Genomic DNA, 14,247 nt, shown 5'->3' with positions numbered 1-14,247 from the left:
ATATTATGCAACGTCGGGTTTTTTATGAAATTTTTTGCTCTGAGTTAAATGCATACGTACGCGGATGTTAATTTTTTCCTTAACCTAAAAAGCCCTTTATTTTTACTATAATTTTAACTTAATGGTTTGAACTGGATTGGTCAGTAGCTCTTTAAGTAGAAGACGGCCTTAACATTAAAAGAAACCATTATTAAGGATTTGGCGTCAACGACGATTACCAAAAATCAACATTTAGGACATCAATTTAGGGTTTAGCATTAACAGCGGGGTGAACACTTAATTTCTTCGATATAATACTAATGGGTGTCTTATTTTTCAAATATTTAAATTGTTTAAATTTTGATCCTCCCTTATCTACATACATTTTTTCCTTTTTTGAGTTGCAATTTCTAGTCATCAATTTCCTTGGTCTTTCTGAGTACGTCGCCTTACTGCGCCTTTCAATAACATGCGGACTCCTTAATTCAAAGGTCAACCGACAAATGCGTTTGTCGCTACCGTCAATCTAATGTTCGGCGGCTCCTGCGAACATCCGACTACTGTCGAGCACGCGGTAATCAAATCACATCGTTGAGCCCAGTTCAGTCAACATAGTCGGAAGCTGGGAGGAGCCGCCGAACATTTGATTGACGGTAGCGAAAAACGCATTTGTCGGTTGACCTTTGAATTTAAGAGTCTGCATGTTATGGAAAGACGTAGTAAATAGAAACTCAAAAAATCATTTCCTTGTTCGCCTTCATTTCAGCATTAGATTTTATTGTAATCCAACATCAGATATACTCACTTATATCTTCAGGATATAAGTATCGTCATGGTAACTAACACAATTAACCAGTAAAAAGCAAGCTTCCCCTTCCTTGTAAGATACTTTTGTGCTGTAATATAATTTTTCTCCACTACATCAACATTTTTATGACTCAATTGACATTATCATGATTTGTTTGTCATAAGTTTCATAGATAGTTTCATGTTACACAGTGCCGGGTTGATCAGATCACTTTTCCGCCATTTCGAAAATGAATAAAACGAGTGGTTTCCTAGCTGGACATTTCATCATAATAAACACAACATAACATGACCGCATGGGGATACGAATTTTATCTTCTCGTGCTGATAGTATCTCGCACTCGTTCGCGGCGCTGACTCGTGAGAGATACTATCAGGCTTGAAGATAAAATTCGTATCCCCGAGCGACCATGTAATATCCTGGTATGAAAAGCACTAAAATCTGATCAGAACGCAGCGTTGATTAAATCCGTAAATCTCTAATCTGCAGTTCAACATTGAAAACAGCTGCGAGGAACAACGCAGTTCATTCAATTGTTTTTTTTTTTATATCACTATAATTTTCGCTGGTTCATCAGGAAAAAGAAGTAAAGAAAATCGAATGTTTTCATATTTAGAACACTTTGGATTTCCTTTGGAGTCTTATGCCCAGGGTCCTCTCGGCTGTTTGATATGACGGCTCATGGGGAAGAAGAGGTCTCCTTTGACGAGCCGCGATATTGAAAAACATGGTTGTTTACGCATGTGGAAATACGCATGCAAGTAGACTACGTGTCAATTTCGTCCCCAGAGTCCGCTTTTCTTTTGGTCAGCACCAAGAAAACGGACTCTGGCCACTTCCAAGGCAGGCAGTCCGCAAATCACTGACTTCTGGCTCGTCTACGCACGCTAAGAAATGTCCCAACAGTGGTTGTCAACGGTTACATAAAAGAACCTGCGACTGCGCATAAGTTGGAAGTGGCCAGAGTCCGTGTTCTTGGTGCTGACCAAAAGAAAAGCGGACTCTTTGGGACGAGATTGAGTACGTGTAACCCACAAAACCCTTCAACGAACTGTATTTTAAAATCCTTCAAATTTGCCCTGTAAAAGCCTTTCTGAATCAGGAGCCCATGAGTAGGAGCCTCCATATGCACTATATCCTTGAGTCAACCTTTGCCCGTATCTTTCTATTTTTAGAACGCCACGAGTTGTTCGGCACTGCACGCACTGTTTAAAATGGCCAATCAGAATAAAGTCGTTGTCTAACGAAGACAAAAATAACAAAAACAATGTACACAAATTGTGCGATTTGATGTAAATTGATGTAAATGTGAGTCTCCTGCTGAAGGGTTGGTTCTAAGAATAGAAAGATACGGGTAAAGGTTGACTCATAGGGCTTGTATGGGGGAGGCAAGCTCCTACTCATGGGCTCCTGTTCTGAATGAAATAAATGTATATGTTCGAAGTGCGGCCAGTATGAAGTGAAGTGAAGTGAATCTATTAGTCTCTCCCCTCGGGGCTTTTCAGGTCTAATTTACAATGCTTTGTGGGGGACTTTAGCCAGACTGCTTGTACCGCAGTTTACAATTATTTTTAGGAAGGGAAAGATGCCCCCGTTCAGATAGGTCAGACCACAACACCGGGGACTACGTCCCCTACTCTTATCGAATGGTGAGTGGGTTCTTTAACGTCTCATACTATTTAATTTCCAACAATGGCAATGGTTTACAGTTCTTATCCGAGAAGACTTTAAAGCCTATATAGCTAAACATGGGCAGATGTTATTACAAAGGCAGCACTTTCTCCTCAGTTATTTTAAGACCCTGAGTGTTGGTCCGGCCGGAGTCGAACTCACGACCTTCCGCATGACAGCCCGATGCTCGACCAACTGAGCCACCGGTGCGCGGTATACGAAAGAGGTTGGAAGAGATCCTCATACTTTTCTGGACAATTTAAGAAATTGTCTTAAAAAACACCTAAAAATACAGGTGGCTTCAACGAGATTCTAACCCATGACCTCTGCGCGGCCTATGCAATGCTCTACTACTACTCAGCTATGATTCAGGAGCAACTCAGTTGCAAACAGGTCAATTTTTTGGGCTCGTGTGTTCCAGAGAAGGACTAGATGAATGAAATACAGGAAATTTGTTGCCAAGAGGAAATTAATGGATTTATACTGAGTGTGACAAACTTAGTTAGTTATTTCCCATGCTGCAGTTTGGGTATTTCTGTCATCCGGGATTTGCTGGAGATCATTCACCATTTGTACAAGCTAGGCGTAGGCTGATTCAACAGAGTCAAATCAATTACCCCCCCCCCCCCCCACCCTCCCTAGTTTTACTTTCTTGTGGATGGCGTGTGTCCCCTCACCTTTGCTGGGATAATGTCTTCTATACTTGGGTATTTCCTAGGTTACCATGCTGATTTTCAATAAACGGCCTAGCCCATCAGGGCTTGGCCAAAATATCCCAGACATATGTGGTATTATTTGTGTCCCAGCAAACGGAGCTGGCCCAGAGCAATGCCTTGCCAACAATATCAGTCAGACTGTATGGAGCATGAAGAATAAATGTGTATATTTGAGGCGTGCAGGTTGAAGACGCATAGCTATATGGTACATGTGAAGTGATGACGTGCTTCAACAATTTTGTTCAGCTCTGTGTGACAATATTAAAACCAGCATGAAAAGGAGGCAATTTTCCGTGATGAATAAGTCTACTTCTTGTCACAGGAAGCCCAACGGGAGAAATCGGAGTTGGGAGAGACAGACCTTACCACGATTTAAGCCGCCATTTTGACTACTGGGTAAGGCGAAAGGAATTTTCAATATCTGGATTAGGATACGATTTTTTTCTGATGAAAAAAAAAAAAAGGATTATGATTTCGCCGCTGAAGACAATGTAAACCATCAATCAGAAGTTACCTGGCTGCTTTCTAAATTTTTCCAAATATTCTTGGCGATGTTTTCGGAGAATTTTAAGCCTTGTTTACGAGGAAAATGTGGGAAAAATTAAAAACAAATGTATATAAGAACTTTTATAGTCTGCCAACGCAGACTTATTTCTCTCGGGGGAGAGAAACGACCGCCGGAAATGCGTCTGAGTTCGCAGGCTAGACTTTTTAGGGAAAGGCCGAAAATCCTTACAAATTGGTCTGTGTTATCTTACTGATTTACCTTCCGTTCTCAGTTTATGAACTTTTCAGAGGTAACATATCACGATACTTATTTGGCAATAGATCCTTATTCAGACATCGACAAATTATTTAACTGTGCCTACCCGTCATGGTTTTGGCTTATATTCCGACAGTGATAATCGAATGAACTTATAACGAAAAAAGAAGGATACATCTGCAGTTGGACAAGCGTAAACTGAGCGGCTCGAAATTTTCATTTCATTGGCATTCTACATCACGTGACATGCGTGACGTTGATTAGGTCGCGTGACAAAAGAAGTAACAAGACACCACGTGTTGTCACTTACGATCTTTAACATAAACGGACGACTCGACATACATTAGTGTTTAACGATGATGGCTTTTAAAATTCCATTTGAAAACACAACAACTTGACTATGGGAAAATCAGGAAGAGATTGTGAAATATGAGATGGCTATATGGGCACGCATTGTTCGCCAGTGAACAAGTGATGCAAAATCTAACCAAATTTATCAATGTATCCTTCATGGAAAGTGTACAAGGCAAAATTAATGTTTGCCTAATTTTGTGTCAAATTGACAAGTCTCAAAGTGACAGCTTTTGACTCAAACATTTGGCGTCATGTGAACAGTTTTAGACGTCAATTTCCTTGTCTGTAACGAAACCTCACATTTACCATTTAAATTAATGAAGATGGCTGAGAACATTTACTTGTTTAAAAATCTCGTTAAGTGAGCAAACATTACGTTTTGTGTGAAGCGCAAGCCTTTCAATGCCACCGCATAATGTCATATAATTTTCAACATTGGCGTTGGTTGCGTGGACAAGGAACAAGGAAGATTCTGACTGCATGCAGCTGCGAGTCAATAACATGGCGACTAGGCCACAGCACTGGACTTTGTTCAACTACTTCCTGTTGCTTTTGTGGTTCATTCAGTTAAACAGCCAAGCTGACAAGCCTAAATTACGAATAGTCCTACTCTATCCGTTTTCGTCCTGTGATCAACTGATAACAACTGAGTTGCCATTCGCCTCGGCCTTCCTAGTTGCCGTTGATACAATAAACAACAATTCGATGGGGTTCAATTTCAACTTGTCGATTGACTGGAATGATACTCGATGCAGCGAATTGGTTGGAATCAAAGCCATGAGCGAGCAGTGGAAACGAGGTGTGCAGGCTTTTATCGGACCGGGAAACCAAAGTTATTGCGCTACTTCAGCCAGGATCGCAGCTTCATGGAATATTCCTATGATCTCCTATGTAAGTGATAAGAATTCAGTTTCCTGCAAATCTAACATGAGAGTAAAGGTCTGCAGGTCAGTTTAATTTTTTATAATGATGAATTGGAAGCAGAAGTGAATTTCGTAATCATTAAAATGAACTAGGGTTAATTGATAAATTTCCCTGAAATCCAAATTCCAATAAAACTGACAAAATTTAAAGAAGAATGCGAATTTCGTCGGTTATATGGTACAGTGTTTGTACTCTTTAGTTTTTAACGAGAAAGCCCTGGATCTATTTCGCCGTTTAAAGTGAGGACACTCGAACCATGAACACTTGATATTTGTTTGTGCATTTTTTTAGTGATTGTAGAATGTGGGCTCGTCTCTTTGACAAGAGTATTTAATGTTTTTACACTTACAAAATGCTATACATGTAACACTGTACATCATAAGAAGAGCCTTTATTTCTTAGTCGTCGAAAAAAAAAAAGTCAGGTGTTCACGGTTCAAGTGTCCTTACTGTAAGAGTGACCTCGTGAATTTGTAAATAACATACTGTTATTATCCAAGAAGGGAGATATGTCCAGAAATGCACACCAAGAAGGGGGTAGTTTCTAAAGAAACTGTGGTGCTGAGTCGGTGGGGAAGTAGTATACAAAAATTTGGTTTTATCAACGGAGTTGATAATGTAAATTAGCCACCGTACAGAGACCTTTCCTTACATCTAGGCGGCATCTGCGGCCTTTCCCTACATCTAGGTGCGACGGAAAGCCGCAAGAATCTGGAACAAAAATTCATCTTCCAAATCGGCACCCTTAATCCTCACGGTATTAACGAACGCTTTTCATTTATCTAATATATTTTTCACGTTGCCATGTTACCACCAATAGCGTAGCTCCTACTCTACTATAAAAATAGGTCCGCAATGCGTACTTGGGGTCTTATGCTTAGCTTAACTCCATTCAGCCCTTACAGAATTTGGTACTACGGTCTCACTTTTACCATGCGTGATTGGTTCAAAATTTGCCATAACAATGCAGCAGTGAAATGAGTTCCTTAAGTATGCTTGAAATTTCAGACCTGTTCAGAATTTTACATCGATGACTTGCCACTAAAATTTCTCTTAATGCCATTTGCACAGTTTAGACAACTCTTGCTGCACGCTACATCATCTCTATCAGTTATTTACCAGTAACAGAAGCACTAGATTGGCTAAGAAACAAGCATGGCACTGTCATACATTCATATGATCTTATAAATGATCAAAAGAATGCTGAAATTCAACTAGAATTCTAAGATGAATCATCACTAGATGAGGCGTTCAATGAACAAGTACTCTCAGAGCTTGGTGCAAATCCCCACACTACTGGAAATCAGTCCATCACCAGTAACAATGTATAAACAGCCAAGAGAAATATCTGATGACCAATTACGTCGATCAGTTACATGTAGATCATTACATAATAAAAAACGCAACCTAAAGCTTACAACAGGGTGCTTTCATGGACTAGAAATAAAATGAAAACCTCAACAGTCTGAACCAGTTTATTTGTTTATAACTGGAGGTGGTGGTGCTGGGAAAAGCCATTTCATTAAAACACTTTACCACACTGTAGTGAAAACCTATAGACATGCTCCAATGAATCCTGAGATTCCAACAGTGTTACTAGCAGCATCTACTGGAGTAGCAGTAATAAACATTGATGGTACACACAGCATTAGCAATACCTAAAAATACAGGTGATGATGTGGAGGAAAATCCAGGTCCTTTATCAAATATTGAAACCATGTCTGGAACATAAGTTAACAGAAAATAGTCATTTGTTCGCACAGGACATCTTATAGAACTGTATAAATTATTTCCAATAACCAAAATATTGTTCAAAGTAGAATAAGTCCACAAACTAATATCTTGTATTTGATGGTATAATACCAGGAAGTGACATTGCTACACATTACTTTACCAGCATTCACACCAAAGATTGTTTCACTTCCTTGACTAGAGTCAGCGGACACAGTGGTTGTTGGATCAATGATATCAAATATTGTAGGACCTGGATTTTCCTCCACATCATTTGCTTGCCTTATAAGCAATGGGATATAAACATTGTAGCACATCATTTGTGCAAACCAAAACATCACCTCATTACACGACTTGTAATGTCCAACAACTTGTTTTAATGTTGGCGAGTAAAACACATTTAAGTAAAACATCATAAGCATCGTATTCCAAAATCGCCCTCGCACACCTGAAAATGCATCCTTGACTTTCACAAAATTGTTGTGACAGCCGATCCTTGACCGCTTTTGTTCGATTGTTGTTCCCATGCTGGCGGCTAGTAGCAGACAACAGTAAGAGTGCGAAATACTATTCTTTGAGAGTGCAAAACTCTTATTCAATGCCACTATTTTTTAGAGTACAATAACTCTTTCAGTTTGGGATGTAACCCACACCGACATTTCAAGCCGATAAATACTGGTTTGTGATAGCTTGTGAGATACTTGTGAGGTATGTGGCGCGCAATGGATTTCGAGCCAATGAATGTGGGCTTGCGAAAGCGTCTTAGCTTCAGTGCAATCCGCACTAAACACAAGCCGAGTCTAAATATGTTGGCTTGCGAGAGTAAACAATTCCCGTATCGATTCCACTCAGCGACGTCACCTGGATGAAATAACAAAGAACAAACAAGGCAGGCGAGGATAGTTAATTTTCGAAATGAAAGAAAGAAAACCAATCTGAAACAGCACGACAGATCAATTTTGAAACACAAATAACTTACCTTACAACTAATTTGCGACGGAAAACTCTTCAAATTTTTCCCAAAACAGGGAAAACGACCGCAGATTTATTTGCAAACAACGGACGCTAGAGACAATGGCCGACACTTGAAAACAGTGACCTCGCAATTACTAGTACCCAGTCTACAAGCCAGACTGTCACGTGTGTTCTCGTCCTCAAAGTGACAAACTGACAAGAAGGGGTCTTTATGCATAATGCATAAGACCCCAAAAACTTCAAGTAATCCACTATTCCTCGATTCGGTCTGACCAAGGGCTAACGCTCGAGACGTCTTAAATAAAAAAAGCTTTTAGTCTCTGTACGGTGGCCAATTTACATTATCAACTCCGGTGATAAAACCAAATTTTTGTTATTATCCAACACGGGCCTATAAAACTCTCCATCCTAGCTGAAAGTTCCAAATCTTGAGCGTTTAAGGTGGGTCAATGTAGTTTCACCACTTTCGACATTGTTCAAGCAACGTTCTTATTAGAAGGATTGGCATTACAACGCTGTATCCGTATTACCAATGTTATGGTACAATGTGAAACGCCAATTATTGCTTAACAAGATACGGTCATTGTGATGTAATAAGTCACCGTGGCAACAGGAAAGCCCTATAAAAACACTCTTTAATTTGTCTTTAGTTGCTCATATCTCAAAAACGAACTTGGTGACCACCCCCATGTGTGATTTTGTTAAGGTGGCTCTGATTCCGCTGCATATAATTTTTTTTAACATTGCAGAACGTTTTATGTTGGCCTTCGATCTTGTCGTCCCTTTCCAGCAATAAAAATTGGCGGTCACCGAGTTCGTTTTTGAGATATGAGCAACTAAAGCCAAAATAAAGGGTCGTGTCGTACGTCATTGAACGGACTTCAGGATTGGCCAAAAGAACAATAGAACGAACAAAGATAACAATGGATTTAGCACAGAAAACAATAGAAAGTACGACACTAGACAGCCAATGAAATGTAATGTTCAACAAGAGGTACGACCCTACCCAAAATAAAGGTTGTTTTTGCTGGGCTTTCCCGTTGCCAAGGTAACTTATTTAAGTCCCCATAATGATCACATCTCGTTTGGAAGTAATCGGTGTTTCACATGGTACCATAAGATTGCTGTTACGCGATACAGTGTCGTAGCGTCACCATTCTAAAGAGAGTATCTCTTTCAAAGTGTTGAAACTGGCTTGAGCCACCTTAGGCGCCAAATAGAATTCCCCTCCGCTTGTCGTCTGAGCTTATTGGGTATTTCTCGATTATTATTTCATCTCATTTTCAAGTTTAATGTGGGCGAAGTATCCTTAAACTCAGTGAATGAATAAAAATGTCATTAAGAGTCATTAAGAGTCATTAAGAGTCATTAAGAGATTCACTTGGCCGCGTTTGAATATGTTCACAGAACTGAGTTGTCAAAATCCTAAATCTGATAATTTGACGTTGTTTTCCAGAGTACGAAAAAGTTTGGGAATGGACGCAAACAAAAAAGAGTGTCGCAAGAGCAGCACATTCAACTATTTCCTTCTTTAATTAATTTAAATCAATTATATTATTGTTTTGTGGCAATGCCGTTACCGTATTTTTCGTCGTCTCCTGTCAACCAAAATCAAGACTCGGATGGCGACTCACACAGAAACTCTAATGGAAAAACAGAAGTTTTTAACTTTTTAACCCTTGAGACTTCATCACTGAGGTGGCTAACCCTTCCTGCAAGTAGGCTCAAACGTGTGAGCCATGGGGAAAATGCGCTCATTTACAAGTTTGGGACGACTGATTAAAAACGTTTTTTTGAATTTCATTGACCCCTCCATTGATTTTATGGTTATTCATTTGACTTGTATTACACCCGTAAATAATAAATGAAATGACAATTCGATTCCCTTTGCTTTTTGTCTTTTTTTGTTATTGTTGTTGTTGTTGTTTTTTTTTTCAGCGTATTCGTGACTGATTTGTTTTGTCTTCAATTTATTGTATTAGTTTTGTGACGAAGATGTTGTTTCGGACAAAACTCTATATCCTACATTTGCTCGGACTCGACCTCCAAACGCGCAGCTCAGCAAAAGCATCCTTGCCGTCTTAAACCAATTTTCTTGGAAAGTTGTAGCTATAGTCTACTGCAACGACAGCTGCTTCAGCCAGAAATCCTGGAAAAAAACTAAGGAGGACATGAAGAACACCTTTGAGGGCAATGGAGTTAAGGTTTCTTACGAGGCTACGATGCCAATGGAACACGAGCAGGCAGAATTTGATCATCGTTTGGACGAAATAAAAAGAAAAGCTCGAAGTGAGTAGTGTAGCTTAATAAATAAAAGTTATCATGGGTTTACATAGAGATTAGAATAAACTCTTTAAAATAATTCCATTTCCGCTTCCTTCAGTGATTTCAAAAGCAAATCCCAAGATCGCAAGTCTTCTTTGAATGCCTGCGTAATGGCACGAGCATGTTTATTTTGTATGTGTACATGTGTCCTTCCTCTTTAAGCTGGATTTAGTCCATCAGCATAACTGGTCACCCAGTGAATGAAGTGGCAAGGACCATTTTAGAATGCGAAATGTCTAGCAATATTTGTATTTGACTCAAACAAGTAAATCCGTACAAGTAAATAAAAACTTTAATCACTTACTGAGGTAAAAACGGATTCATGCAACCTGAGAGCGGATTTTACGTGCAACATACACACGTTGCCAACTTTACGACTATTCTCAATAGTTTGTCTGCTCAAATGTAGTCAAATTATCCAGGACATGATGTGATAGGTGAACGTTTAAGATTTCTGGATTTCGGAGAAAAAAAATCAATCGCTGCCTTCGCCCACGATCTTCTGATCACTTCAGTTCTTAGTATTTCTTGTCGTATTTTGGAGGAAGTTGTCGTTGACGTTGTGTTTCTTATTGAAAAAATCAAAAAGTTTCGCTTTTGATATTTGCTTTGCAGTCATTATATTAGCCGCGAATCCTGAGTACGCTCCCGCATTCATGGTCAGCGCCAGGAGAAAGGGAATGACCAATGGAGATTACGTTTATATTGTGAGCACGCTCTCTGAGATATACCTCGGGCATGCCTTGGATTACTGGTGGGGAGGAATCAGTGGAACTGTCAATCAGACTGAAGCCAAGATGGCCTGGAATTCAGTGCTTACACTAGTTCCCAATCCTTTTAATGTTACCAAGTATAAAAAGTTCCAGGAACAAGTGGTTGCTAAGCTAAATGATTTTCCTCATCGAATAAACCAGACAGCAGAGAATGTAAGAACAATTTTTCAGTTTCTACAATAGTTATCCGAGATAACGCTGTTAAAGGAGACCTCTACTCTTATGACCATCTATTTTATTATAAGTAAATAAACTTTGAAAAAATGCAACAATTTGATACCATGAACGTGCTGCATTGACAAGTACTAGACGCCATAATACTTTGTATTTTAACGAAAGCATGGCGAGAAGTTCATTTTTGATTCTTGATTTTCGGGGTTTTTTTTCTTTTGCTTCTTTCTGTAGACTCTACACTACGCTGCTTATTTGTTCGATGCTGTTTATCTCTACTCCCTTGCTCTGAACAAAACTATTTCAGCTGGCCAAGATCCACGCGATGGAGTTACAATTTTCAGTAAAATCAAAGGGACCGATTTCGATAGTAAGTGGACCAACTTGTGACAACAACAGCACAGATTTAATCATGACCTCAGCCCTTGTAAACTACTGTCATTTCTTTTAAGGTTTAATTTATCTTCGGGTTGTTAATTTGCTTTGTATCTTGGCAAACTTTCTGCCTGTTTATATCCCCCTTTTTGTAAAAGGCAGATATATCACAAACGCGGAATCCCATACATATTATATTAGATTGCCTCTGTCGAACTTTGGAAATGAATCTTGGGCACAAGAGACTAAGAAAATATGTATCAAAATCACAGAATTCGTTGATAGAAGAGAAGAGAGACCCTGGGAACGAGGTTGCGCTCCAACCCCCTACTGCTCTAGATCTTGCAAAAGCCTGTCCAGGTTGTAAGCATATGTTTCTTACCCAGATTGACTTTGTCAGCTATCTGTGGTCTCATCGTCTACAAGTATGATGTCATGCTCATCTTCAATTCGTTTACAAATGGAGAACAATGACAACAATAACAATTTATAAGGGAAACATCGGTGATCTGAATATTGCGTTTCTGTTTGCGGTTGCGGTTGAGGTTGAGGTTATGTTTCTGTTTGCGTTCATTAAATTAGTTAATGAATTTCATTATGGAAATAGGTATCACTGGATTTCACGTACATGTTGACGACAACGGAGATGCAGAATTCAACATGGTACTCCTTGACTTCGATGTAAAAACAAGTGGTGAGTGCGCTAAAACAAAGCCGGTTTGATATAAAATTATGTTAACTTTGCTTGCCAGTTTTGCTTTGAAGTTTTCTGGAAGAAAAGAAAATTGCCAAATATTCTTGCATTGTTTTCGTCAGAAATGAAGGCAGTAGGTGACTTTCTGGTGGATAGGTCGGGAAAGGAAATATTGCGCCTTTTCCCCGGTATTAACATATCGTGGTCGGAAGATGGTCGGCAGACATCTCCACCTGCAGACGCGCCTATTTGTGGATTCAATTTTGAGTTCTGTCCCGTCCCTTCCCCAAGTAAGTGACCATAATATGTTTTTCGAGTGAAGGTCAATTTTGTGCATTGAAGGCTTTCGTACACCCTGCCATGCTGCGTCCTATCACGTTTTGAAAACGTCGAATTAAATGACTTATATCCATTTGATTACTTAGATATCGGCCCTTCAAACAGTATAGGCCAGATTGCGGAGCAATCCTAGCCTCGGGTTTTTAGTAAATTCAGTAGTATGTTTGGTGGGGGACATTATCATCCCACCTTGAATGAACAGATAGCAAAATTGAAATCAGCTCTGATTGATATAACAGTAAATTAAAGTATCTTACATTAAAAATTTCGAAATTCATTGAAAGTGAAGTGAATCTATTAGTCTCTCCCCTCGGGGCTTTTCAGGTCTAATTTACAATGCTTTGTGGGGGACTTTAGCCAGACTGCTTGTACCGCAGTTTACAATTATTTTTAGGAAGGGAAAGATGCCCCCGTTCAGATAGGTCAGACCACAACACCGGGGACTACGTCCCCTACTCTTATCGAATGGTGAGTGGGTTCTTTAACGTCTCATACTATTTAATTTCCAACAATGGCAATGGTTTACAGTTCTTATCCGAGAAGACTTTAAAGCCTATATAGCTAAACATGGGCAGATGTTATTACAAAGGCAGCACTTTCTCCTCAGTTATTTTAAGACCCTGAGTGTTGGTCCGGCCGGAGTCGAACTCACGACCTTCCGCATGACAGCCCGATGCTCGACCAACTGAGCCACCGGTGCGCGGTATACGAAAGAGGTTGGAAGAGATCCTCATACTTTTCTGGACAATTTAAGAAATTGTCTTAAAAAACACCTAAAAATACAGGTGGCTTCAACGAGATTCTAACCCATGACCTCTGCGCGGCCTATGCAATGCTCTACTACTACTCAGCTATGATTCAGGAGCAACTCAGTTGCAAACAGGTCAATTTTTTGGGCTCGTGTGTTCCAGAGAAGGACTAGATGAATGAAATACAGGAAATTTGTTGCCAAGAGGAAATTAATGGATTTATACTGAGTGTGACAAACTTAGTTAGTTATTTCCCATGCTGCAGTTTGGGTATTTCTGTCATCCGGGATTTGCTGGAGATCATTCACCATTTGTACAAGCTAGGCGTAGGCTGATTCAACAGAGTCAAATCAATTACCCCCCCCCCCCCCCCACCCTCCCTAGTTTTACTTTCTTGTGGATGGCGTGTGTCCCCTCACCTTTGCTGGGATAATGTCTTCTATACTTGGGTATTTCCTAGGTTACCATGCTGATTTTCAATAAACGGCCTAGCCCATCAGGGCTTGGCCAAAATATCCCAGACATATGTGGTATTATTTGTGTCCCAGCAAACGGAGCTGGCCCAGAGCAATGCCTTGCCAACAATATCAGTCAGACTGTATGGAGCATGAAGAATAAATGTGTATATTTGAGGCGTGCAGGTTGAAGACGCATAGCTATATGGTACATGTGAAGTGATGACGTGCTTCAACAATTTTGTTCAGCTCTGTGTGACAATATTAAAACCAGCATGAAAAGGAGGCAATTTTCCGTGATGAATAAGTCTACTTCTTGTCACAGGAAGCCCAACGGGAGAAATCGGAGTTGGGAGAGACAGACCTTACCACGATTTAAGCCGCCATTTTGACTACTGGGTAAGGCGAAAGGAATTTTCAATATCTGGATTAGGATACGATTTTTT

At 39.8% G+C, this 14,247-nt stretch overlaps 2 protein-coding genes across 5 annotated transcripts in view; one reads left to right on the top strand and one right to left on the bottom strand.

The window, feature by feature from the left end:
• Positions 1–14,247, bottom strand: part of LOC137971030 (atrial natriuretic peptide receptor 1-like) — a 73,441-nt gene that overhangs the window by 49,738 nt on the left and 9,456 nt on the right. The window lies entirely within an intron of this gene.
• Positions 2,390–14,197, top strand: LOC137971038 (resact receptor-like). 3 transcript variants are annotated; one of them, XM_068817757.1, is made up of 9 exons: positions 2,390–2,436; positions 3,497–5,182; positions 9,903–10,209; positions 10,861–11,171; positions 11,424–11,559; positions 12,172–12,258; positions 12,381–12,548; positions 12,992–13,065; positions 13,807–14,197. In XM_068817757.1, the coding sequence occupies exons 2-9, from the start codon at positions 4,772–4,774 to the stop codon at positions 13,990–13,992; spliced, it is 1,680 nt and encodes a 559-aa protein (XP_068673858.1). In that variant the 5' UTR covers positions 2,390–2,436; positions 3,497–4,771; the 3' UTR covers positions 13,993–14,197. The 3 variants fall into 3 exon arrangements, with proteins under 3 accessions (XP_068673858.1, XP_068673857.1, XP_068673859.1); XM_068817756.1 differs by lacking the exon at positions 2,390–2,436 and having other exon boundaries at positions 3,113–5,182; XM_068817758.1 differs by lacking the exon at positions 2,390–2,436 and having other exon boundaries at positions 3,113–5,182; positions 14,127–14,195.

This window comes from Montipora foliosa, chromosome 9 (genome assembly GCF_036669935.1).
Source record: "Montipora foliosa isolate CH-2021 chromosome 9, ASM3666993v2, whole genome shotgun sequence".
Taxonomy (NCBI): Eukaryota; Metazoa; Cnidaria; class Anthozoa; order Scleractinia; family Acroporidae; genus Montipora; species Montipora foliosa.
The sequence above is the reverse complement of the archived record's forward strand: the minus strand, read 5'-3'. Positions and strand labels throughout refer to the sequence as shown.